Source organism: Haemorhous mexicanus, chromosome Z, assembly GCF_027477595.1.
Source record: "Haemorhous mexicanus isolate bHaeMex1 chromosome Z, bHaeMex1.pri, whole genome shotgun sequence".
In the NCBI taxonomy this organism is placed as follows: Eukaryota; Metazoa; Chordata; class Aves; order Passeriformes; family Fringillidae; genus Haemorhous; species Haemorhous mexicanus.
This window is the reverse complement of record NC_082381.1, coordinates 76,243,632-76,268,214: the sequence shown is the minus strand read 5'-3', so window position 1 is coordinate 76,268,214 and position 24,583 is coordinate 76,243,632. Positions and strand designations below refer to the sequence as shown.

The 24,583-nt window shown below is 41.1% G+C and overlaps 1 protein-coding gene across 2 annotated transcripts; it reads right to left on the bottom strand.

The window, feature by feature from the left end:
* Positions 1-737: 737 nt before the first annotated feature.
* Positions 738-24,271, bottom strand: C6 (complement C6). Of its 2 annotated transcripts, XM_059836539.1 has the most exons (19): positions 23,898-24,271; positions 23,597-23,651; positions 22,199-22,356; positions 21,218-21,374; positions 18,848-18,992; positions 18,084-18,225; positions 17,089-17,227; positions 14,938-15,138; positions 13,039-13,279; positions 12,236-12,358; positions 11,092-11,258; positions 9,969-10,194; positions 8,614-8,785; positions 7,599-7,710; positions 7,030-7,162; positions 5,846-6,037; positions 5,234-5,324; positions 3,582-3,823; positions 738-1,654 (listed from the first exon to the last, which is right to left on the bottom strand). In XM_059836539.1, exons 3-19 carry the CDS (start codon positions 22,354-22,356, stop codon positions 1,473-1,475), a joined length of 2,823 nt encoding a protein of 940 aa, XP_059692522.1. In that variant the 5' UTR covers positions 23,597-23,651; positions 23,898-24,271; the 3' UTR covers positions 738-1,472. The 2 variants fall into 2 exon arrangements, with proteins under 2 accessions (XP_059692522.1, XP_059692521.1); XM_059836538.1 differs by lacking the exon at positions 23,898-24,271 and having other exon boundaries at positions 23,597-23,775.
* Between the last annotated feature and the right edge of the window lie 312 nt (positions 24,272-24,583).

Sequence of the window (24,583 nt, the reverse complement as noted above, 5' to 3'; positions counted from 1 at the left end):
TATACAAGGAGTAGCTGAGGGCACTTGGTCTGTTCAGCCTGGAGGAGGCTGAGGGGAGACCTCACTTCAGCTACAACTCCCTCGTGAGGGGAAGAGGAGGGGCAGACACTGATATCTGCTCTGTGGTGACAGTGACAGGAGGGAATGGCCTGGAGTTGTGTCAGGGGAGGTTTAGGTTGGTTGTTAGAAGGTTCTTTACCCAGAGGGTGGTTGGGCACTGGAACAGGCTCCTCAGGGCAGCGGTCCCAGCATCAAGCTGACTGAGTCCAAGAAGCATTTTGACAATGCTCTCAGGCATATGGTGTGATTCTTAGGGTGTCCTCTGCAGGGCCAGTTGGACTTTGATGATCCATACGGCTCCTTTCCAGCTCAGCAAATCCTGTGATTCTTTTCTATAAATCTGTGGGGCTCTTTTCCTGATTGTCATTGTTCTAATGTCTGTTGGTAAAGAAGTGGAGTTCAGTTTTCCCCTTCTTAAAAGGCAGATTTATATTCAGATTCGTGAAATTCTGAGTGCTGAAGAGAAAATTCTAGTTGCAACTGCTCAGAAGTAATGATTTGTGACCAAGGAATGCTGGGGGCATGGACCATGGCTGGGCTGAGGCGCCCAATACAATTGCTTTCAGGTTTGATGCTGATGCAGGTATATGCAAGGGATGTTGTTATGATGTATTTCTGCAGACTCCAAATACAACCACTCCAAGTAGAACCACATATTGCAGTAGGACTCTGCCCAGTGCATTGTTCATTAACTGTTTATTTTATATTTAAATTACAAACATTCTTAATTCATGTTGAGGGGTACCATAGAAATTCTCTTTTAGGCTTCAGGCTCTCTGCCTAAAACTGAAACCCAGTGAACAAACACAGAAAGTAAACACCTGCTCCCTTCAGCTACTCCAATTAAAAATCACATCATTTTGATGACTTTATGCACTCATTGCATAATTGTGGTTTTCAGTGTTTGGTATTGCTCCTTCCATTTGTACTGTAGCTTCTTGCTACCCCTTCCCCATTTGATGTCAGAAGTGGTGCTGAAGTGCTTGCTCTCTCTGCCTGTGATACAGCAGGTGCTCAGACAGTGAGACAAAAGTGAACAGCAGTCACAAGCACAAGGACAAAACAACAAATGGCTGAGGAAAGTAAAAGTCTCATCCAGCTCTACGGGAGACCAAAGGCAATATTTCTTTTTCTCCCTTTCCATTTGTTCCCCTCCCTTCCTCTGCACATCCCCAGAGGTGCCAGCAATGACAAGTTGTCCCTTATATCCCTGAGCCCAGGTCATTTTCCAACAGAAAAAAGCCACTGCCATCCTTCTCCCAAAAAGCTGTTAAACGAGCTGGATTTTTTTTTTTTTTTCCACATCCTTCTGTTTTGATCCGCTTATCCTTTCATAACCAACCAAGCTTTTCCGTGGGTGGCTCAGTTTGCATTTGATGCAATGATCACAGTGTGTGCAGAGAGCAAATGGGTTATGGTAGGCAGCTCCCCTGCTCCAGCACCTGCAGTTTGATGCCAGCACACTTCATGGCTGCCAGCATGCAGTGACTGACTGTCCTCCTCCTCCCTGTCGTCTCCATTTGGATGCAGTGAGGGCGGATCTCTCCTTTGGGGCACTGGTAAGGCATCAGGCAGGAGCACTGGGTCTTTGTATCTGGGAATGAATGTGTGGAAATATAGCAGCAAATGAGATGACAAAAAACAGATTTTATACTTTGATGACATTTCAAAGTCCAACAGGGAAAAACACTAGTGGATGTTTGTGATATATTAGTTATGAAAAGCCTGTAGTGCATCCACTGGATGGCTGGATATTAGGAATAGATGTATAATCAGCTTTAAATAACAGTTTTTTTCAGCAATGGCCCATACAAAAGCAGAATTGATCTGTTTTTATCCACTGGCTTTCCCTGACTTTTCTTCTAAACAAAGATATATTGAGTTGACTTTCTTTTGCCAATTATCCTTGAACACAATCTTGCTATGAAATGGAGTCTTAAGGTCCATATTGTGTCAGCTCCTATTTCATTAAAGCTCACTGTATGAATACTAAGCTACCTACTGCTGGCCTGTGGTAAAGCTCAGTCCTGCTGGTTATTTCATTACCTATTTCTGATCTAATCAGGTTCTGACTCTTTATATTCTTTCCCAGAAACTCCCTAGGCAGAGTTTCTGCCTTCAGTTTTTTAAAGCATGAAAAATGTGTGCTTTCCTCCATTTAGCTTCTTTCATGGTACTGCAGTATCTTCTCTGCAGCATGTTCTGTCCCTTTGTTGATACCAACTACTCACGTTCAGGAAAAACAAAACATTCATTTATGTGCACATAAATGTTTGTGCACATTCATGAAAAGTGGACTTCTATGGAGATGGTAGAAAGTCCAGTTCTAATCTTTAGAGCACAACACTGACAACTAATCCTAATATATTTTTCTCCTCTTTCTCTTATTTTTCTGAACAGAGCTTCTCTGTAGGCTTTCAAGAGAAAAACACTGAAGTGCTAGAACAAGATCCAGCTTGAAGACACTTGCACTGTGGAAGCAGAACTAGGCTTCTTAGAGGCTCTGGAATAAGTAATTTAAAAAAAATTACCACCTTTTTTCCAGGAGCCAGCCCATGGTACCTAGAGGTTCCACCAGAGCATGTCCATTGATGGACACACCTGGTCATGCCCTCTGCTTGAGCCTACAAGGGACAACAGGTCATGCAGCAATTTCAGAGCCATATTTACTTCAAATTCTCTGCTGCAGAAATCTTGCATCTTCAAAATAGAGGCTTAGGACTGCTGCACAGCTGTTGCTTTATTTATCATTATGTAGAACAAGTGTGATAAGAATCAGATTTGTCTCTGGCAGCAAGGGACAGAATGAGCATGTCTGTCACTCAGCCTTTACCTGGAAAACACTTGATATGAGCAGAGCCAGTCAGCACCTCAGACATTTACAGAAAAACTTACTGCTCTCATCACCTGGTTACACAGTAAACAGCCAAGCTGCACAATATTGTTTAGAAAATAATCCTCTTAGGTTTTTTTACCAGCTTAGCTAGTTCATTAAAACTCTTGATAAACACAGTTTTCACATATGGATATTTGCAAATTTTACCATTAAAATCCCATTAAGCCTAATGGCCCCAGTCTTGCTTTTGAAGTAGTATCATGATTTAATTTCACAATTTAATTATATGTTATAGAAGGTGTGGCCCAAATTAATTCCTGAAGTACAAACTAGGACTAGGAGCTAGTAGCCTTACAAGGAATGGGTGAAAATATTACCAACTACATTTTTGTGATTAAAAATTCAAATGTTAATTCTCCTGAAAAAGCTCTCTTAATTTCCAAGTTCCTCTTGTGCCTTTCTAATGGGAAGTAACAACACTACACTAGTTGTTGAGCAAAGGGAAAAAGCACATATCTAAGTGTAATCCTAGGTAGCAGGGACCCAGAACTGACCACACTTTCACATTCTGTGTGCCCAGAGGGATCATGATATCTGTAAATCCTGTTCTTGGAGCAGTGAAAGCCAGTGCATTTTACTTTTAGATCCAAAGAGATGGCTGAATCTCACCATTCAGAAGCCATACCTTGACAATCTTCCCAGTCATAGCAGGTGTCATAGCCACAGGGCACTTTCTTCAAGCTATTTGTAGAGAGCTTTGCCCTCTCAATAGCCCAGTCTAGGTTGGAATTACCATGGCAAGGGCCGGCATGCAAGAAATGAAATGACTGCACTCCAAGGCACATTTCAGCTGAGTACTGACAGCTGGGCTTGGTCACATTCTGTTCAGAAACAGCATGTAGCACACAGATGTCTTCTGAGTAGTGGCTACCCAAAGGAAGAAAAGAAAAATTATTTTAACAGGCTATGGAAGAAGTCCATACTTTTAAACAGTACATACAGCAAAGCCATGACCAGGCTGGAGACCTGAAGACCTAAGGCTGCCCTTGCTGCTGCAGGACCTGGACCTCATAAAACAAGTGCTGTGAGATGGGAAGCTTTGGTCCTGTCCAACCATTGGGAGGTGAAGGACATGTGTCTGTACAGAAAAAAGGAGAGGCTGTTACCTCCACAAGGATGTGAAATTTCCACTGGGCCTGGGTGGCTTTTCTGAGTTAATGCATCCCTGCAGCTGTGTGTGCAACTCTCTCTGACACACAGGTGTCTTGGCACCAAGGGCAGGCAAAAACAGTCATGTGGCTTGTAGTTTCCTTCCTTCTGTATTGCTCTCGGTTACTGAGTGAATTCATTCCTAGAAGGTGGATGCATTTCCAAGCAGCATCATTTTGTGGAGCTTAGTCATTTTCCAAAAAGAGGATCATAAAATCATAGAATGGTTTGGACTGGAAGGAACCTTAGAGCTCATAGTTCTTGCATGCTCCTTGTGCACCGCGATGACATTAGAGAAATAAAGAGAAGAGTTTCCAGGAGTTTCCAGGGGTCTCCAGGAGCAGAGAGCAGTGTAGATTAAAAGCATACGCTGTGATGTCTCATTACAGTAATTAGGCTCATTAGAGAGAGTTTTGCCTGCAGATTATGGGAGGTGACCCTGCATATCAACTCAGCCATGGTGAGGCACACGTGGAGAGCTGCGTCCAGTTCTGGGCTTCTCAGCACAACAGAGTCATGGAACTCCTGGAGCGGGTCCAGTGAAGGGTTACAAAGATGATCAAGGGACTGGAGCATCTCTATTATGAGAAAAAGCTGTAGAAGCTGAGCCTGTTCAGCCTTGAGAAGAGACAACTGAGAGGGGACCCCATCAGCGTCTGTCAGTGTCTGCAGGGAGGGGTCAGAGCAGGGACCGGGCTCTGCTCGCTGCTGCCCAGCAATGGGACAAGAGGCAACGGGCAGTGAGGGGTGCACAGGAAATTCCATGTGAACATGAGGAAGAAGTGGATTACTGTGGGTGCAAGAGGGATGCACAGAGAGGTCTCCCTCACTGGAGACACCCAAGCACCGTCTGGACACAATCTTGTGCCGTGTGCTCTGGGATAGCCCTGCTTGAGCAGAGAGGTTAGGCCAGGAGACCACTGGGGACCCCTCTAACCTGACCCATTGTTCATTTATTTCATAGGCTACAAACAGGACTGTAATTTGAATACAGAGGAACAGCTAGCTAATATCTGAACAAGAGTAGTCTTGATTTGCAGTTGTCTTTTCCTGCTCTTCCTGTTCGGTGTCACAATGGCCTCTTGGTCTATCATTAGAGAAACTTTGATTTCTAATTACAGCACTTACCCACAATCTTCTTCTGGAGACATACAAACACACTGAGATCCAACCTGCTTTTGTCCTGATCTGCAAATACCTCTCATTTTGGTTAGCACATCTGAAACAACAAGTGAGAACTACTGGAACTAGTAAGGAATGAACAGAAATATCTTATATTCCTACCATAAAAGCTAAAATGGATTTATTTCTATTTGTACTAAGTTTCTCTTTTCAAAATCTCCCTGGCTGGCAAACTACAATTTTCATCAGTCTTTGTAAAAATCACTGGAAAATAACAAGAGCAGCTAAAGTTTCAATAGAATGCATTTTCCTACTTTGCTTTCATTAACCCTTGTTGGGTTTGGTTTGATTTGGTTTTGATTTTAAGCAAACAGTTGCAGGGTCTCAATTTCATTATTAAAGTTTACAGTACATTGCATCCAAAAATTCTAAACTTTATGCAGAAGTTTAGAGCTGAAATTCTGTCACCATGGGAGACACAAAGGAAAACTAAAATTAATGAACAGCTGCTATATGTCTTAAACCCAGCCATCAGCCTCCTAGTTCTAGCTAGCTGAAATAAACAGTACTGTTAATACCAGCAATATGGAAGCAGTAAGCATCTGCAGGCATACTAACCTTTTTCACATGTAACAGACCTCATAATAGGAGGTGTCCAGGACAGGTCTTTCCCACAGGTATACTTTGTGTGACCAGTGACTATAAACCCAGCTTGGCAGCTCAGCTTCATTGTTTCACCAATGTTGTACTGTTGCTTAAATGGGGAAATTGTGACACTGTCAGATATTGGTGGCCTGAGGCATACTGAGGCTGTAACAAACAATAAAAAAAGGCATAATTCTTGTTGGTTTAATGCTCTGTGGATATTTAAAGAAAGTCACAATGTTTTATCTGAAGAACCATATAAAGACACTCAGTAATACTGAACATTTGTCTGACATTCAAAACTCATAAAAATTTAACATAATTAAGTCTAGAACTTTTCAGTGCATTGTCATAGTCTAAAATATTTTTCAAGTAATAACTAAATAATGACAAAATGTTTCTAATGTATGCTAATATAAGTAATTTAATTTTGCTGTTTAAAAATAGTAAGAATGGCATTTAACAGCATATTGTAATTTTTCTTTTGTAATTGGAAGAAAGTCAACGGTAATAAAAAACTCGTAAGTATATTCAGGTACTTCTTTTTGTTAAAATGAAGACTAAATCGATGAAATTATACCAAGTTTTTATTTTTTACTGAAATCTCTCTGTTAGCAAACACAGACCAATTCTGATCTTTAATTCTTAACTGACCTGTAAATCCTTCAAGGCATTGATTTATAGTAGAGATTTTCAAGGCAGCCTGGGAGGTCATGGTTAGAAACACATTATCTATCACATTATCATTTAATATAAAAGATACTAGACAAATTTTGCAGGAATGATTTCTTCTTCATAACTGCATCAGCCTAAAGATAGCTATGTAAGTCTGAAAACAAAAGGTGAGTTCTTTTGTTAAAGCTATTTAAAACTAGAAAAGAGAAGGATCTCGCAGCATCCATCTGAGGATTTTCTAATGCACTGCATATTACAATTTCCTTACAAAGCACATAATAGTAACACTTCTGAATTGAAAGAGGAGTGATGTAGTGACTCATGATGTTTTTGCCATGTCTACATTAAATACCTTCTTAAAATGCTATCTTTTCAGATATGTTAGAGATTCATTTTTAAAAAACCTTTAATAAAATCTTTTTTGTATATTTTCTTCCCCTTCTATTTTGTTGCTGTGCATTTATTCATTTTCTCATTCTTACGTTGGCACTCAACATGATGCTGTGTCCAGGTTTGATCTGGCAGACACCGAAGGTATTGATAGCCAATGAGGCTATGCCCACTCACACAAGCAATTTCAACTTCCTCCCCAACAGCATATTGGTTCTTTTCATTCTAAAGAAAAAAAAAAAAAATTAAAAAAAAAATTTAAGAAACCCACACCAAAAAGTTCTGCAAGGATCTATGGTAACGAGACTGGGCATTGTCAAAGGAAACAATAGCAAAATCCTGATAAGATGTAATGAATGCATGCATTTCCTACTCTGAAATATGAGTCATCGACTCACCAATATAATGATAACTTTTTCCAGTTGCAGTAACTGATGTCATGGTTACCAAACAAGGATTCAAGGACCACTTGAAATTAATTTTACCTTGACTTTTCTTCAGTTGCTGGTGTAGTGTGGTGGGCTAGAGTCCTGCAGCATTCCTTGAACACAGCACTTTTAACTAGCACAGTAGCTAGACTGGGTATCAGGCACATACAGCAGGGAAGCTGCAAAACTTCCCTACTACTACACTTTGCTTCTGTATTATTTTTCATGCTCACCCTGATAAAGCCGTATTCTGGTGGGTCTGGCCTAGAACATCCAGACTCAGGTTCACCAATCAAGACATTCTCCTCTCTCTTGGCTTCATCATCATTTATACAAGGAGCACCTCTGAAAAGTGAAAATTTGCTGTAAGACTGTCTTAAGCATTCATATCACCAAGTGACAATGGCAGAATGTCAGGAGAGTTGCAAGTGTGTCGTGTCATCCTCTCCCTCTAATTTTATTCTGTTAAATAAAAGATGGTGGACAAAACTGCAGGTTGATAGGGGGGAGAGCATGAGGGCAGTAAAAAAGTGCTCAATGCATCTATCAACATAATTAATTAAATGTTTTTGTACAGCAAGAAAAAGACGCAGCAAAGAACAACATAACAGAAAATCTCTAGATAATCCACATAATTCCTGTTGCCCCCAGGTAGTGGTTAAATGTGACTGGTCTCTCATGGTGTCTGAGTAACAAAGAACTGTGGAGCCCACTGCTTGTAATCCTCTCCTGTTCACTCTGGAGAGGAAAAAAAGCCTAAAGCCTTGGGCTTGAAGATGAAAAAAACCGAGCCAGTCTGGAGTTAGGATTTGAAGTTACTAAAAAGGTACATCAGTCATACGTGAAATGGAAATATGAGAAACTTGGTAGCTTCATTCTCTCTGTGACTGAGTTCAGATCTAAACCTCTAAGAAAAGAGGGGATAGGGAAAAAAATAGAAACTGTGAACTCCAATGAAGAGAAGGAAAAGTTTTTTCCTTGGGTTTGGAAATTAAGCCATGCAAAGCATCATACAAGATCTGCAGGCATACTTTAGTGTGCAATTCATGAGCAATTCTCTAGGAATAAAAAATTAATAAATCCAAATGTGAAGCAAATTGCAGAGATTTTCAGAGTTTGCCTTTTCTGTGCTCCACCAAAGAAATTCAGAGGGGAAAATTGTCTGCTATTTTTCCTTGGTAGTCACAGAGCCACTCTGGACTGCTCCTTAACTATCCCATGACTAAGGAGACCTTTTGATCTTCTTACCTGTCTGTGAACACAGAGACATAACAGTCCTCCTCTTCTTCCCGCTGCCCTTCACACGGCTTCCCACCGTTCATTGGAGAGGGGTTATTGCATTCCCGGGTCCTTCTTTTTTTGAAGGAAGCATTGCATGGACTCCATTCAGACCAGCAACTCCATCGGCCATCAACAGCAACTGCAAGGAATAAAAGAGACACCATCTTTTATTGGCAGACCGGTACCATACACCATATTTCTTTTAAGGCCATGTAAGAGAGGGATGATGGTAAATTCATATTAGCAATTTTCAGAAAATTTAAAATTGTAAAGGCTAAGGGAATAGATTGCATCTGGAATGTACAGTTTTCCAAAAGGTGTCTACTCAAATTCCAGCTGCTTGACAAAACCCCCCAAAAAATTTACCTTTCTATTTTTGGCTGCAAGTAACATTAAAACTCAGAAGCAGCATATTTTATACTTTATTGCACTCACAGATGTGTGTGTTTTCATGGTACTTACAAGTTTCTGAGATAGGTCATTATTTAATAAGTTTTTAAATAAATCTGAGTTCTAGCACCATGTCTAAACTCCAAATCTACATCCTATGCCAGTTACATTAAAACATTACTGTTACTGTTTTCTCTTAACCCCTGGCATCTATTGTCTGTACCAGCATGAAACATGCATAATTTTTTCCATGCACACCCTTTCTTTTCTGCATGCAATAGACTGTCTGTATTCATCTCTGTCTTTGGTTGTTTTTTTTTTTCAAAATTCTCCTCCATCAGGGTCAGATAATGAGAACTGTATCTGCCTGAGTGACTTTAACTTATATTCCCATTAGACTGAGGAATATAAATACATATAATGTCTCCTTTGTTTCCCTTATGTATGGCACTAGTACAAATTTAATTCAAAAATGTTTTTGCATTAAATTGCTCTTTAAATTTTCCAGAATGGTGATTATGTTCTCTCTCCTTATGACAACTGAGTTTTCCTTCTAAACTGTAATCAACAATTTTTATGTTCATTAGCCATCTAGTCTTCAGCATAATAGGCTATAGGGAAAACTAGCAATGTTAAGCTATGGGTTTCTTAATTTTTTGCATCAATTATCTCTGATCTCAGCTTCACCCTTATTGCGAATAGCTCATTCCAGATTACCTTAATTACGTAGCTAAGGAATATTTTACCATGTCTTACACTGTCTTTGGAGTCATGGCTATTCTTTATTTGTAATCCCTAGATTCATTTTTATGCTTTTTGGACATCACTATGCGGGGATGTGGATTTAGTAAGGGCAGGTTACGGCAGATCAGACCCGACGACGAGACACCGGACAGCCCAGATTTGCAGGCCTCCGCCATGGCCCCCAGTACCTGAAGTGTGACCCGGAGCCCGCGTCTGGCAGTGGTCACCGTAGGTGCCGGCCGGGCACAGGCAGAGGCATTGTGTCCCCGAGAGCACGGGCTTGCCGTTGTTGGGGCACGGGGCACAGCGGCACGGGTCCAGCGCGCCCGCCTGCTCCCGCAGGGCCCTCCGCAGGTGGCGGCGCTTGGTCACCGCGCATGGCACGTTCCTCACCAGCTCCACGATGGGGGACACCTGGCAGAGAGCTGTTCAGTCAGCAGGAACCGAAACACAGCAGGGCCCTCACCGGGGTAGCCAGAGTATTTTAAAGGAGATAGAGCCTACATAGGAGGCTGTATCCCGTGGGAATGATGGATGTTTTAAAGGAGGACAGCAGTGCTATGTGTGTAAGTTACCCTGTTCATAATGCTTTTATGTCCCCAGTTTAGGACTCTGTGAGCCAGGGGAGAATCAACCAAGTGGGATACTATGTCCTAAATTCAGGATGCTCTATACCACATCACTATGTGATTTAGGGCTTGATTGCATCCAGACCCTGTCACATGAGACATCCCTATGTTGCCTTCAGGAGTTCAGCAGATGCAGTAGGATGGATCCCATCCCTCAGTGGATGCTGCATTCAGGCAGGGTTTGCTGTTTGCCTCAAGTGCTGCTGCGCAGCTGCTCTACCAGCTGGGGAGGGAAACAGCTCAGTGTGCTCACAGCAGCACTGGCACGCTGCACTAAAGGAGCAGGACAAAGAGAGAGGGCATTGCTGTTTTATTTCAGTTTAGCTTTGTGACACACTTTGCAACGTAGGCTTGACAAGGGAATGACACCATGCACTGTTTTCCTGCACAGTAACTAACCCCTGCCTATGCCTGAGCTCCTGCTGGTGCCAGAGCAAGTAATTCACATTCCTCACTCTTAATCCCACTGTCCATGGACAATCCAAAACCAGTGTGCCCTATAAACCAACATACATAAGAAGCTGTCCTAATAAAAGTTCTGTATGTTTATGTTATGCCCATATTTATGTACATTGATATCACATATATCATCATCCCTGTTTACAGGAAAGAAATATCTGCACAGCTCTATGAAGAGCAGTTAGTCTTTGCTATCTCAGTGTTTTTCTTGTTCTTCTCTTACCTCAAAGTCAATCACCACAGGATTGTCCTTTGTTGATTCCAGCCAGTCTGTGAAGACTCTGTGTCCTGGAAAAGCCCCTTTTTTCTCCCAGGCCAGAGCTGCTGCAAACTCTGACCTGCCACCTTTTACCAGGGAAATTGATCGTTCAGATGACTCCAAAATAGAACCTGAAAGATGATTTCATCATAGTATTTTCAGACATAGGCTTCCAAAGACAGTGTATGTGACAACACAACTATAAGAAAAAGTATAAAAGGATATTAAAGAATATACTAAGATTAATTTTTTGAAACTATCCTTGAAAGAATGAAGTCAAAGCTCAGAAGAACAACCCCTGCCTGCTATGACAGAATCCTGTGATAATATTTCAAATTAAAGTGTTTGAGACCTGAGCTTTGGGGATATCCAGAGTGTAACACAGAAGAGGAAAATGCAGTAGCCTCCTCTAGAGCACACAGCATGGTAGGAGGATACCTCTAGAACACACAGAATGGCAGGTTTAGTCCTGGCTGAAAACATCCAAGTAAAAGATACTAATCAACTACTGAGGACAAAAACATGGTGGAAGTGATGAAATTCCTATCCTTAGTGATGCAGAACATGACTCTTGCGATTCTCATGGAAAATGCGCCAGCCTCTGCAGTTTCCAATACACATTTCTGGCACCACGGTACCTAAATGTCTGCTTGCCATGAGGAAGGTGGGAAGGGAAAGTCAGGGAGTGTGTTAGTGCAGCCCAGCTCTCTCAATGATCTCTGAGCAACCCTTAAAGAAGATCAGGGACTGAGTCATAGACACAAAATTCTAGCTTTTCTCATTTTTCAGTTCAGCAATCCTGGCCCTGGACCCAGTGTGAGGGGTAATATTTGGCAGATCTGTGACCAGCTGGAGAGCCAGTGATACCAGATCCCCAGTGATGGCACTCCAGAACAGAGAAATAGCACACCCACATCATAATTTCTTTTGCAAATGAGAATATGATTTCAGTGCTTGCATCAGAGCCTGACAACGAAACATTGGCTGCTCTGACAGTGGTAGAAGAGCATCTGTAGTTCAACAAAGCTGAGAGGTCACCTGGGGAAGCTGAGGGAAATGGTATCTCAGGGTAAGTAACATGACATGGCCCTGTTCTCGTCATGGTCACCTTCATGTGTCACAGTCATCCTGTTTGTGGTGCATCTGGTACTGACTTTCTTTTTCTTCCAGAAGAGCACACGCCTGGTTGTTTCTGTTCGGACACACTCTGTTGATTCCTCAGCTGACAGGCCTAGAAACACCACAGAGCAGCATCTTTATCAGCACAATCATGATACATGGCAGGCACCGTGCCCCAAGCTCCCACACTGAGGTGAGCCAGCAGCTTCCCATGCTCCTCACCCACCACTGGAGACTTCACTACAGCAGGCACGTGCTGCCCCACGTGCAGGGTTGGACACATGCATGCTTCAGCTACCCTCCCACGCCCATGCAAGTAAGAGCAGTGGCATTAAAGATCACAGCTTTTAACTTTAGATTTCCATTTTTGTGGTGTCTTTTCATTTTGAGAGTCTAGCAGTCATGGGAAAATGTTAAAGTAATTTCTAATCCAGACCATCGGCTTTATTGACTGCATCCCAAAAAGTACCTCTCAGACTTCAGTACCATGCTATAGGAACAACTGGAACAACTCTTGCTGGTGGCACCTGGTCTTGGTCTGAAGGTCTTAAGTGGTTTCACTGAACACAGTGACATTTACCAAATAAGGAATCTCCTGAACTTTTCAAATGCAGTGTAGAGCAAACATTTCTTCTTGCTCTATATGTAAGCAATGTGAGTAATTAATGAGTCTGTGAAAGTCTAAAGAATTTTTTGCTCTTGGAGAACTTACTCTGTGGTGTAAGACCTAAAAACAGGGATAAGAAAAGCTGTTAAACAAATAATGATATTTTCTTGTTAAAGATTACATACCCGAGTTCTGCAGTTCCTCAGAGCTATACTGGTAAAGAATATCATAGGAACCACCCATCTTCCCAGAGGTGTAGTAATGAGTGCCAAAGTCATCAAATATTCTGCTGTATAAAGCATAGTTGTACTCCAGGGGCAGCTGGTTAAGTGCTTTTAGAAAGACGTCTGACAGCTGCAGATCTGACTGTTTCATTGTGAAGTTTGCAACAGAAATTACTTTATGGACTCTAATAAAGTTGGAATTCTAGAAATAAGAAAAGGGGAGTCTTAGCACCTTCAGAGGGAGGTAAGTGCAGAAACTAGAGGAGCCAAGAGTATTAATATCTTATTCATACATATTTTAACATATAGGTCTGAATGAGACGTCCCAAAGCGCAGGAAAAACCCTCTCTCCTTTTAAGTGATCAATATAGCCTTCTTTTTCACTATATAAGGAAGTGCTGCAAATTGTCTTGTAGGTCTCTCAAACATACACAAGTACACATCTACCTACAAACACTCAGTAATACAATTTATGGAGACAGAGATAAAAATAGAGGCTTCCTGTCTGATACAGTTGATAACACAAGGAAGACCCAAGGTAATAGTCCTGCTGTGGATTCATTAGGAAAGGATTTTAAACCGTGTCATCTTTAGCTTAAGTTATTGGTGGGTTTCTGTGATTTCATAGAATCATGGAATGGTTTGGGTTGGAAGGGACTTTAAGACCACCTAGGTTCAACACCACTACTGTGGACAGAATCAACTTCCACTGGGAAAGGTTGCTCAAAGCCCCATCAAACCCAGCCTTGAACACTTCCAGGGATGGGGTATCCACAGCTTGTCTGGGCAACCTCACCACCTTCCATGACAACAATGCTGAAAACCAATGTATGTGCAGAATAACTTTTCTGTTGGAAGTTTAGCCTAAATTAACATTTTCATCATTAGCTCTGGTCTGGGCTTATGCCAATACGAAGCCACTGTTCTCCTAAAATAAACTTGCCAATTGTACAGGAGAGCTGCCTGATATGTGTACATGGGCATGAAAGTGAGCAGGTTTCCAGAAGCTGGAACTTCAGGATAGTTGCATTCAAGCTAGAAGCAATGATCTGTTCAAGCAATCAAGTTGCTTAACCATTAGGACAACTGAGCAAGGCATGCAGCAAACTTCCATCATAGGAAATCTTAAAGTTAAGACTATTTCCACAAAAGTTTCAGTGTAATTGCATTAGAACTCCTGGGTTTCAACAGACCTTTGCTTGATTCTGTCCTATAGCCTTTCCATGCAGAAGTGCAAACAATAGCCCATCATTTACTGCCATTAAGTTATAAAAATGCATAATCTTTTACCCTACCAGTATTCATTTGTTTTGAAAGCACAAAATCTTATGGGAAAAATGTTATCTGTTCTGAGAAACTTTTCTGTGGGTGTGCTATTTCTGAGATTATCTTTATGACCAAATGCATCTTGGCATTTGAGACTCCAACATGAGACTCCAATATGCAAGTTAGCTACCAAATAAAAAAATAATGTAGATTCATACCCAGTGCCTGCATATGAATAACATTCTTTAGTGCGCTTCCTTTATTTTTTGAGTGGTCTGCTGCAGTTAGGTATTATGCCCTTTAATCTATAATTAGGATAGGGGAAGGAGTGGCTTACCCAATATGATAGTGTCAATTCTATGCTTTTTAAAAATGGAATAAGCCTATGTTTTCTGTATTAAATGCAGAAAACCACGACGCATTACAAAAGGTATGTTACAACCAGGAACATGTAGTATCAGAAGAGGATTTTTTCAATAGCTAACTCTAGTGGGTCAATGTCTTGATAGGGAAAGTAGCCTTTGGCAGCTCAGCTCTGAAATGAGCAGACACAAATCAACAGAAAGAAAGAAACTGAAGGCAACATTAAATTACCTTTTCATACGAGGCTTCAATAGCTTTCTTGAAGGAGGAAGATGATGTAACCCGGACCCGTGTCTTTTTTGAGAATAAAAATGGGATACCAGAAGAACGTTTACCACTATGAGTGGATGAACTACTGTCAGAAGCACTGTGACTCAGGGGAGTTAAATCTTTGTAGAAATCTGATGTTACATCATCCTCTTCATCTGTTACCTGGCAATTCAGTAAAGCAAAATGCATTTGCATAAATGATAATATGGAACAGAAAACTATTAAGCAAAGAATTCTTGATTTTTTAATGTTTTTTTAATGGAAAAAATATGCCTTGATTATTTGAGATGTGAAAGTGAGCTACACAAAAAATGAGACTGAGAAAGGCTAAGAGGCAAAATGAATACAAACTAAGAACCAGACTTACTAATAGTTGTTCATACAACAACCACAAAAAAGCATGTAGCACTTTCTTCTAAAGCTTATCACCCCTGGGCCCTAAACCTCAGGAATGTTTTTCAACAAGTTCCAACATACTTTTAAAAGAATTCGAGACATACATGTTGTGTCCACATCATGACTACTTCCCAACCCCATGGATTCTATATTGTACAAGACAGAGTTTAGTGCTTCCTGACCTTTCTTCTCAATTTCCAGGTAGAAGAATGAACAGAATTCCACAGGAGAGTCTTAGAGTATGCTTGGACTGTTAGCACCTATACTGCATGATGGATTAAAGGCAGATGAAGAGGAATTGCGACCAAACCTGCTGATCGAGCTGGTAAACCTCTAGTGGTGGTGTTCAGAAAAGCACCAGGACAACCTGAGCATCAGATCGGAAATTACTTATTTCCTAAAATTTTGGAAAGTCCCTGTGTGTTTTTGAAAAATGAGATATTTTTCCTCTCCTCTAGACCCATTTACTTAACAGGGCTGTTAAGAATTTTGGAAAATAATGTGGCCCATTTCCCCCCCCCCCCACCTTCCATTTTTCAAGAAGTCCTCTGCTTTTGCAGGAAAAGAGACTGGAGTTCCAAGAAGGCCCAATCCAGTAACCCTTTTATATGAGCAGCTGCTCTAAATGTTAAAAGATAAAGATGCACTCCTAAAGGTAAGTTTAACAGTTCTGCAAATGGACATCAGTTATTTAATGAACTTTACTGGCTATAAAGAGACCTGGGCAAACCAAAGGTTGGTTCTCCCCTCTGAATATTTCTGCAGACAGCAATTTTTCACCATTGTTGAAAAATCCTACATGTCATGGCCAATTCAATTGCACTTTCTGAGGAATGTAGCAGGGTATCCTTTTTTCAGTTGCCTCTGTTAAAGGAATCCTAAAATCTCACAATACATGTGGCAAAAATCGTAAGTTTTCATCCATTAGTTGAGCTTTTTCACATCCTGCATTCTTTTCTTCCCCATGCAGCATCTACAGGCTTCAAACAGGGCCTGCTCATATGTACACCGCCAGATGTTGTGCCCCAATCATGGTATTCAAAGCATTTTCTGAATGCTAGTGTCCATAAAAGGGGTATTAATGGTTCTTTGATTTTTTAATAAGATACACTCCAGGTTCGTTTTGGCCATTCCCCAGCCTATCCTGTAAGCCTCCTCTCCAGGCTGTGTGTATTTTGTCCTCCTGCTTTCCAGGCTCAGTGCCTGCCTCCTTTCCTTGCTGCACTGTGGAGAGGCTGGGCAGGGAACGGGAAGGACTGAGGGGTTGAAATGGCTCAGGAAGGAACTGGATCCCAAGGCTGCAGGTGACAGGAAGGAAGCTGGAGTCAGAAGCTGCAGCCATTGGTTCTTCAAGTACACAGAAGTGATGCTGGACTAAGCTTTGGAGTTGAACAACCCTCTGCCTAGATGATGTCTGGCTGGGAGAAGGACCTTGGTACCAAATGGAACAAAATAAGGCTGCAGCCACTAGAAGCAGGAGAAGCTCAAATCAATCGTATTGACTCTGATATATGGTGCATTGAGTTAACACAGATCTGAAAAGCATGAGTACAGCATGAACATTTATTTCATTCATTTTCCACACATCAACTGAAGCATGTTCAAGCCTCACCAGGTTGAGAAATTTTCTTCTAAAACATACCATACTACCTAACACTAACTTGGATTGTGATTACAGCAAGGGTTTAACAGCTAGGAGCTGCTGCTTTAGAGTACCTGAAAGCTGACAGCCTCCAGATTGGCAGGAACACGATACAACTTCCTTGTCTCATTGTTCTTCACCGTGGTGCATCGTCCTCCATTGAATGAGTTGCCAAGAACTTCCCCTCGGCTCTCTCCTGCGAGAATGTGAAATCTAACAAAAATTTATTTCCAGAGATTAAACGATTCCAGAAAGATATATGGACTCGAAACATGTCATGGTACACAGCTGCAGTGAGGTATTGTAGATTTGATTGAGAGCATGAGCATCTGGGTCTTGTTACTGATTTGAAAGGAATTACAAGAACTTCTCATTCACACTGAATTCACCTGAAAAGTGCAGCAGCATCAATCCAGTTTCCTACTTTCCAGCAGTGCCTAACCTTACTGATAACCCCAAAGTCAGCATAAGGCAGTCAGTCTTAAGTGGAGAGCCTAAAAATGTTCCAGGAAAATGAACTACTGGTTCTCTATGTCTACCATAAGTGATGTTACTGGACCACACTGGGTTCAAAATTCAATTAAAAAATGCAAGTCTGCTAGGGACAGGCATCCCATGTTTAGGCTTTATATTGCCTTAATTAATAGTGTGGAAGTAGTTGGTATCCTGTGAAATGTCACACAAACAAAACATCTGTAGAGGAGTATCCTAAAAATTTCTGAAGCACTTGGCACGATGTAGGTAGGTAATTACAGGTAGGTAATTCCATGAGCTGGAAGTTGCCCATACATGCTCTGGTTGCTCTGGGACAGAGCAAATCACTTGGGGACAGTGTTCCTTGACACCTCTTCATCTGGTCGACCAGCAGAGCAGAGCAGGACTGGAAGATGCAGCAGGCCAGTCCTTCTCTAATTTTTTTGTTGTATTTTTATAATTTCTTGCCAGTTTTAATTTGAGAGATTATATGCTTTAATGAATGCTCTCACATGCTTACTGGGAATTATTTTGTTCATGTAAATTAGTGAGGTAACAACTAAAGCTTACAAAAAGATTAGCAGAATTGGCTTACCCACTGCCTATTAATTGCACACCTGGGATGCTCTCATACTTTCGGTTACACACAGTCTTTTTCCTTCCACAGTTTCTTTCATCAGAGTTGTCCCCACAGTCATTTTCTCCATTACATTCCAGTGTTTTCGAAATACAGCGACCTGCACCCGAGAAACAGCAGCAGCAAAGGTTCATCATGTCTAAATGCAGAAAGGGCAGCCTTGTCTTTTTCCCTTGCAAAGGTGAGAGCTTGCCATAGATGTTAACACTGAATTAGTATAAAGCCAGGATTATTCCAATTAGGAAATTATTATTTCAGTTCTGTGAGTTTTGCCTTGTTTCAAAGCCGCAAATACTTAATTTTAAGTTTCGCAAAAGGATATGTGGATAAAATTATTAAGCTTAATCAGGTATATTTAAATTGAAGCAAAAAAGAAATAGCCACAAACCTAATAAGAATAGTGAGAATTCATGTTCAGACAAACTCTACAGTTATGTCTGTATATGAAAAAATTTGTGCAAAGAAATATAATTGGAACAGTGCTACTGTCCAGCTATCATGATCATAGTGACACCCTTGGCTAGGGACTGCATTTTAATTACTTATAGAAGAAACTGAAAAGATAAGCTGTTACTAACACATATAAAATCCTCACATAAACTTTTCTCTCTGGTCCATTTTCCCTGGAATTTATGCACGGAATGTATGGATGTCTTTTGTCTCAGTACCTAAAATTTGACTAAATGGTAATGCTGCAGTTACACAATGGGGATTATCATTACCACTCTCACACCGAAATTTATTCTTGCAGTCAACTTCCACAATGTTGCAGAGCTTAGCTGGGAAACAGGGACGGGAATCCACCAGTGGCTGGGTACAGGCCTGCCCCCCAAACTGGGATGGTCGCAGGAGAGGGCGGGTACGGAACTGAAAGGCAGAAGAAACAAAGCCAGGGCTGCTTTTGTGAGCTATTTGTAGCTGAGTCCCACCCCAGGCAGAGCCACACACGTCAGTGCTGCTGAAGCTTTATCAGAACCACAGCCCTGAAGGAAATAATCAGTCATTCTTGTCCTTCCATTCTACCATGTCATCAGCCCAGGTGAGGCAGGCAAGGAACTGGTACCCAAGATTAGTCCTGGAGCATAAATGATTAAACTGCAGACTACCTGATCTACATCACCAAAGGAATCAGACATTCCATCCCTGTATCTTCAATATATACAGTAGGAAATTATGGGAGAACAGGCTTACAGAGATTTTTCCTGTTCTTTACCATCTCTATTGAATTAGAAATACCCTGACAGTGACAACCCAGCTGGCTTGACTCCTACATGTGGGACCCCTTGTCTGAGGAGAACTGGATGACTTGAGAGGACAAAAAAGCTTTTCTTGAAAGTTTCTGGGAGCTCATTGAGTTTTCTTTCCCTGAGGCAGCACCCTCCACCAATGCAGTAAAGTTGGAGGGTGACAGATAAACCACTTCAGATATATTTTCCACTCCACTTCAAAGGACTTCTGGTGAGACATGTCTGCGTGTGCCTGAACAGCTTCTCCTCTAAGAATTTTTCCCACTGGAAAAGTACGGTCCCTTGCAGACTTCCCTCCCTGTAGACAGACTCTGGAGACAAACAGGGCAGGAAGATTCTAGTGAAAATCAGTAACTAAGTGACTCTGATGGGAGAGTGCAAAGAGCAACACCAAAAAGTTTTCAAGCTCATGAAAACCACTCCTTACACTCCATTTTAGTTCCATAACATTCACTATATTATTTGTCAGAGCTTCCACATCTTTATCCCGCCCCATCAATGGGAACTTGCTTACACTAGTCTTCACTCTTACACTGTAAGCCAGGCCCTCCATTCATTCTGTTGGCTATTCCTATTTATAAATGACACAAGCAATGATCGTTATAGTTTGTAGGGGAAAATGGACCACAGTCCACAAAAGCACCTTTTTATTGCATCAATACTTAAAATTAGTAAAAATTAATACATTTATATAGTAATATAAGGTAAGAAACTTGGACTTATAAGAGAGTATTGAAATCAGCCCAGTTGAGAGGAGCACTCCCTTTCACCTCTTGAGGCTTTCTGTCTCCAGTGTCTCACTGAGTCTCCTGATTTTGCTTTCATACTGCCCATCCTACTTGCAGCCCCACAGGCTGGTTCACCTCTCACATGTAAAACAGCTTTTGTGTGTCTTTCTCACCCTATCTGGGCATCAGAAAGTTAGATGTATATGTAAAGATATACTTATGATGTCTGACAGATTTTTCAGAGTTCCTTTTCAGGCATGGATTTCTGAAACCAAGGGTTACATGCAGGGCTGTGTCTGTACAGAACCTCAGAGTTGCTCTCATGGTCAGCTTCAAAGCTCATACCCACCAGCCATACAATTACCCCACACAATCTGCTGTCACTTCCCTCTATCCTCTGCAACCTTACATTTGACAGCCCTTGGTTTCTTTATGTCAAGTTTGCTTAATACCTGATTTTTCATTTCTTTCCCCTCTACTGTCTCACTTCTAAATGTGCCACCATCAACAGAGAAAAGCCCAAGAAGAAAAAGCACCATCCTGGGTGTTTGTCCCACATATCTCCTTGTGGAGGTGCAGAGATTTGTACATGCTATGAAGGTTCAAGGAATGGTGCTCTTTATTTCTTAATAGCAATCTCCAACTGATCCTGACTATCAGTGTAAGATAGAGCCTGAGAATTTCTAGCCATCAGCACTTAGGATTTGTTGACTGTTTTCAAGATTCTATTTTTCTTTTCTTTTAGAACATACAGAATGTTATGGATAAGCAAAGATTCTGTGACTTTCTCCTGCTTAAGCTGACATTAACACTTTGCAGTTTAATTGATTCTTTATGTGAAAAATTCAACTTTGACTATGGCAGTGGAAACTTTGAAGCAAATTTATTATAAGCATCACAAGCAGTCTCATAAATGGCTTTACTCTATAAAACCCCTTTCTGGTTTGATCTGTTTATTTTAACTTGTTCTCTCCACCTCTTACTGTATAATTCATAACCAATTTCCCTTGTTAACTTAAAGTCTCATTTTCAAGATTAATTGCTGTAAAGTTGAAACAAGGAGATCTCCTTAGCATAATTTCTTGCATTTAGCCCATATAATGCATTTTCTACCTACTTGTTTTTTAACACATGGGTCACATTCTGACCAAGGGCCAAAATCTCCAAGCTGACAGTTGATAGGACATGTTTGCTGGTTACATGTACGAGATTCTTGCTTTGTGCACAACTGGTCACAGAAGTTTTGGCTATAATATTCATCCATCCTTATTTGCCTAAAAAAAAGTTAAAAAAAAAAAAAAAAAAAAAAACTAGGAAAGAATAGACAGACCGTAGGTGTTCTCTACTTGTAGGTGAAGTCTGACAAAATTATTTGAACCCAACTAAGAAACCCTGAGAGATAATACACATTTGCAGAACGTTGAGTACATGAAAAATCCAAATATGCCTTAAGTTTAAAAAGCAATTCTTTTTAATTCATGTCACTTCAGGTATCCCAGAGGATAGCTACAGACAGAGCCAGAAGGAAAAGAGGGGATTTCTCACAAGTTTAGATTATACCACAGTGCTGCATCAAATTTGATGCTGCTGAATCTTTATTAGACATCATCTGTTGTCATAAAACTAATGGTGCAGAGAGGAAATTTGGAGCTTGCTCTTCCTGTGGCATTGTGCCAGTGCAGGGCCCCCAGAGCCCCATGTGTCTGCAGGGGCTGAACACCCAAAGCACGCTGCCAGCAAGGACACTGTAGGACCTGGCTGTCCTTCACTTATTACATCTATTAGCAGATATTGGTTTGTTTGGAGGCACTGGCTCCTAGGATTAGAATGGTCTGAATTGGAAGGGATCGCAAAAATCATTTAATTCCAGCCGTCTCCCTCCCTCCCTGCCTCAAGGGCAGAAATGTTCTAGATAATAAATTTTGTAATTTTAAAGCATTGCAATTAAAAGATGATCTATTTATCTGATAAACACTTGAGAGTGACAATTTTTCTATACGTATTGTGGAAGGTGGAGGTTTGGACATGGTGCCACTCTCCAGAAGTGTTATTTTTCACAGAAAAGAAACATAGAAGTAGTGAGATGGCTTGGCCCTACCTGTGCCTGGTCTGTGTGCCAAAATTGCAGGTCTGTGAGCAGGCAGACCACGACCCCCATGGGTAATGTTCACAGTAGCACCCCTGGCTGCTCCCAATCACTAGGCTCAGCAGGACCAGAAGCGTTGGCACAGTCATGCCCATGGCAAAGGTGTCCATCTACATCACACAGCAAAAGCAGCAAAAGCTCAAGAAACAATCTGAGCAACAAAAGCTCAAGGAACAACCACTTAGTTATGCCACAGTTGTTACAGAGATGACACTTCTAAAATGCAGAATCTATAAATCTGCTTCAAAATACAGAGGTGCTAAGCAGGGCACCTAGAAAAGGAGAATCATGCATGATAGACATAGCAGTAATTCAGTCAATACTTTGAGAACCAGAAGTCACAATGGATTTTTGGCCACTTATTTATAAGGAGTACTAACACAATGGTGCATTATTTCTGTTTCAGAATTTGCTTATAAATTACTTTGAATGTGACTAATAAAGATCTGTTATTGTTCTTCATTGCTTAGAAGTATCCCCAAAAATATTTTCAAGAGATAGGAATAAAAATATGAGCATTTTTCCTATACAGGATGTAAAACAACAAACAGGACCTTAAGACTAGGCAGACCCATCTATTAGCCTATTACCAGTTAATTTTCACATGCCTATAAACAATCTTTGCATAGGATTTTATTGCAGGGAATTCTCCCTTCTCAAAGTTTTGACTAGCCAGTTGAAACTGTAAACCATAACTTTTCAAAGCTCATCTGAATTTTCCACCGCAGTAGTAAGAGAACAACTAGCCTGTTTCTCACTCCAGTCATCAATCAAACTTTATTTGCTGAGACAGAAGGTTATAGGCAGTGTTTAGGAAGTAATAATACTTGGTAAATTAAAAAAAAAAATCCAGAAAAAATACACATTAATTAAAAAATGCAAACCTCATAATGAGCTTGAATCAACACTAAATTTGATAGGCTGTTACAATAGACCATTATGAATTTGGTTTACCTCAAAAATCCCCCCCAAATTCAGTAGGACATTTAAAAAACAAAGTATTTGTTTCAAAACAATACTCCAAAATACTTAGTTTCAAAAAGTTTGAAATTAATTGCTCAATTGTTTTTTTCTTTAAGGTTTTTAGCCACATATGCAAATATGATTTTTAGACTTTGCTGAAAAAAATGAAATTGCATCAAATCCAACCATTGCTTCCTCCCTTAGCAAAGAAAGGCAGTAGGCCTTTACACTATTGTGCAGTGAGAACTTGCAGAACTACTTACATGGAAAGCTATGAATGAACAAGCTTTTCAGAGATATTTAAGTATAACTGAATACAAAATATGATAAGATAGAGGAAGTAGCAGTCTTGCCAGTGAAGAGAAGAGATATTTTCTTTTTCCTTACCTGATTTCCTGGCTTCTTGCACCAACAATGCCAGCTTGGAAAAAGAGATGAAGCCCTACACAACAAAGCAGTAACTTGCTTTATTCCGTCACTGTGCTGTACATAGAGAAACATTCTTTATTCTCATCAGTGAGAAAAACACCAACCCAACAGTGCATCAGAAGCCATATAAATATTAGCCCATGAGAGAGTAATTAACATTTTAAAGAAATAGAGAACACTTTTTCATAGGTCTTGTAACCTGTGTGCATTGAAGCCAGCCAAAAAAGTCCTCCTTTCTAACTTACTGTAAGATTGTTACCTGAAAAGTCAGTGTATGTTGCAGACTCACGCCACCCTGGTGTGGTTTGCTGCAGCCTTTCCAATGAAAGGCCAGAGGCTTTGTTTGGTTTGGTTATGTTTTAATGACGGCAAATTGATCTCGTGGCAGGAGCGCTCAGAACTAAATGGCCTCTGCACCTGCACCCCCAGGGAGATGTGCTCTACAGAAGTGTGGAGAACCCCCTCTGTGTACAAATGCAGCTGCCCAGGACGAGCCAAGAGGAATCAAAGTACATTTGCATTTGGCCACAGCAGCTCAATGCACTGCATGTCTCTTGTGCTGCCCCAGAGAGCTGCACAACCTCTCTGCCTTCAGTCCGACTGCAAGAGAGTGAGAATTTGGTAAGAAGGCTCAGGCTTGTAACTCATCACTGCTTTCACAAGGAACCAGGAGACAGAGTCCAGGCTAAGGCAAAATAGCTGTCTGCTGCTACACCATCTCCACCAAAGAGAGGCTCCCAGAGAAAGCAAAAGTTCAAATACATTTGTTTGCCTTTTGCCCTCAATGGGGAGATCTGTTCTCTGATCCTGGGCAAGTACTGCCAGCAGACAAGGACTGTGAGCCTCTGCCCTGCAGCACGGGCACCACCTCACAACTGAGGTGCCAAGGCAGGGATTGAAATGGTAAATGGGAGAATACACACATGCAGAGCAGAAACAGCAATG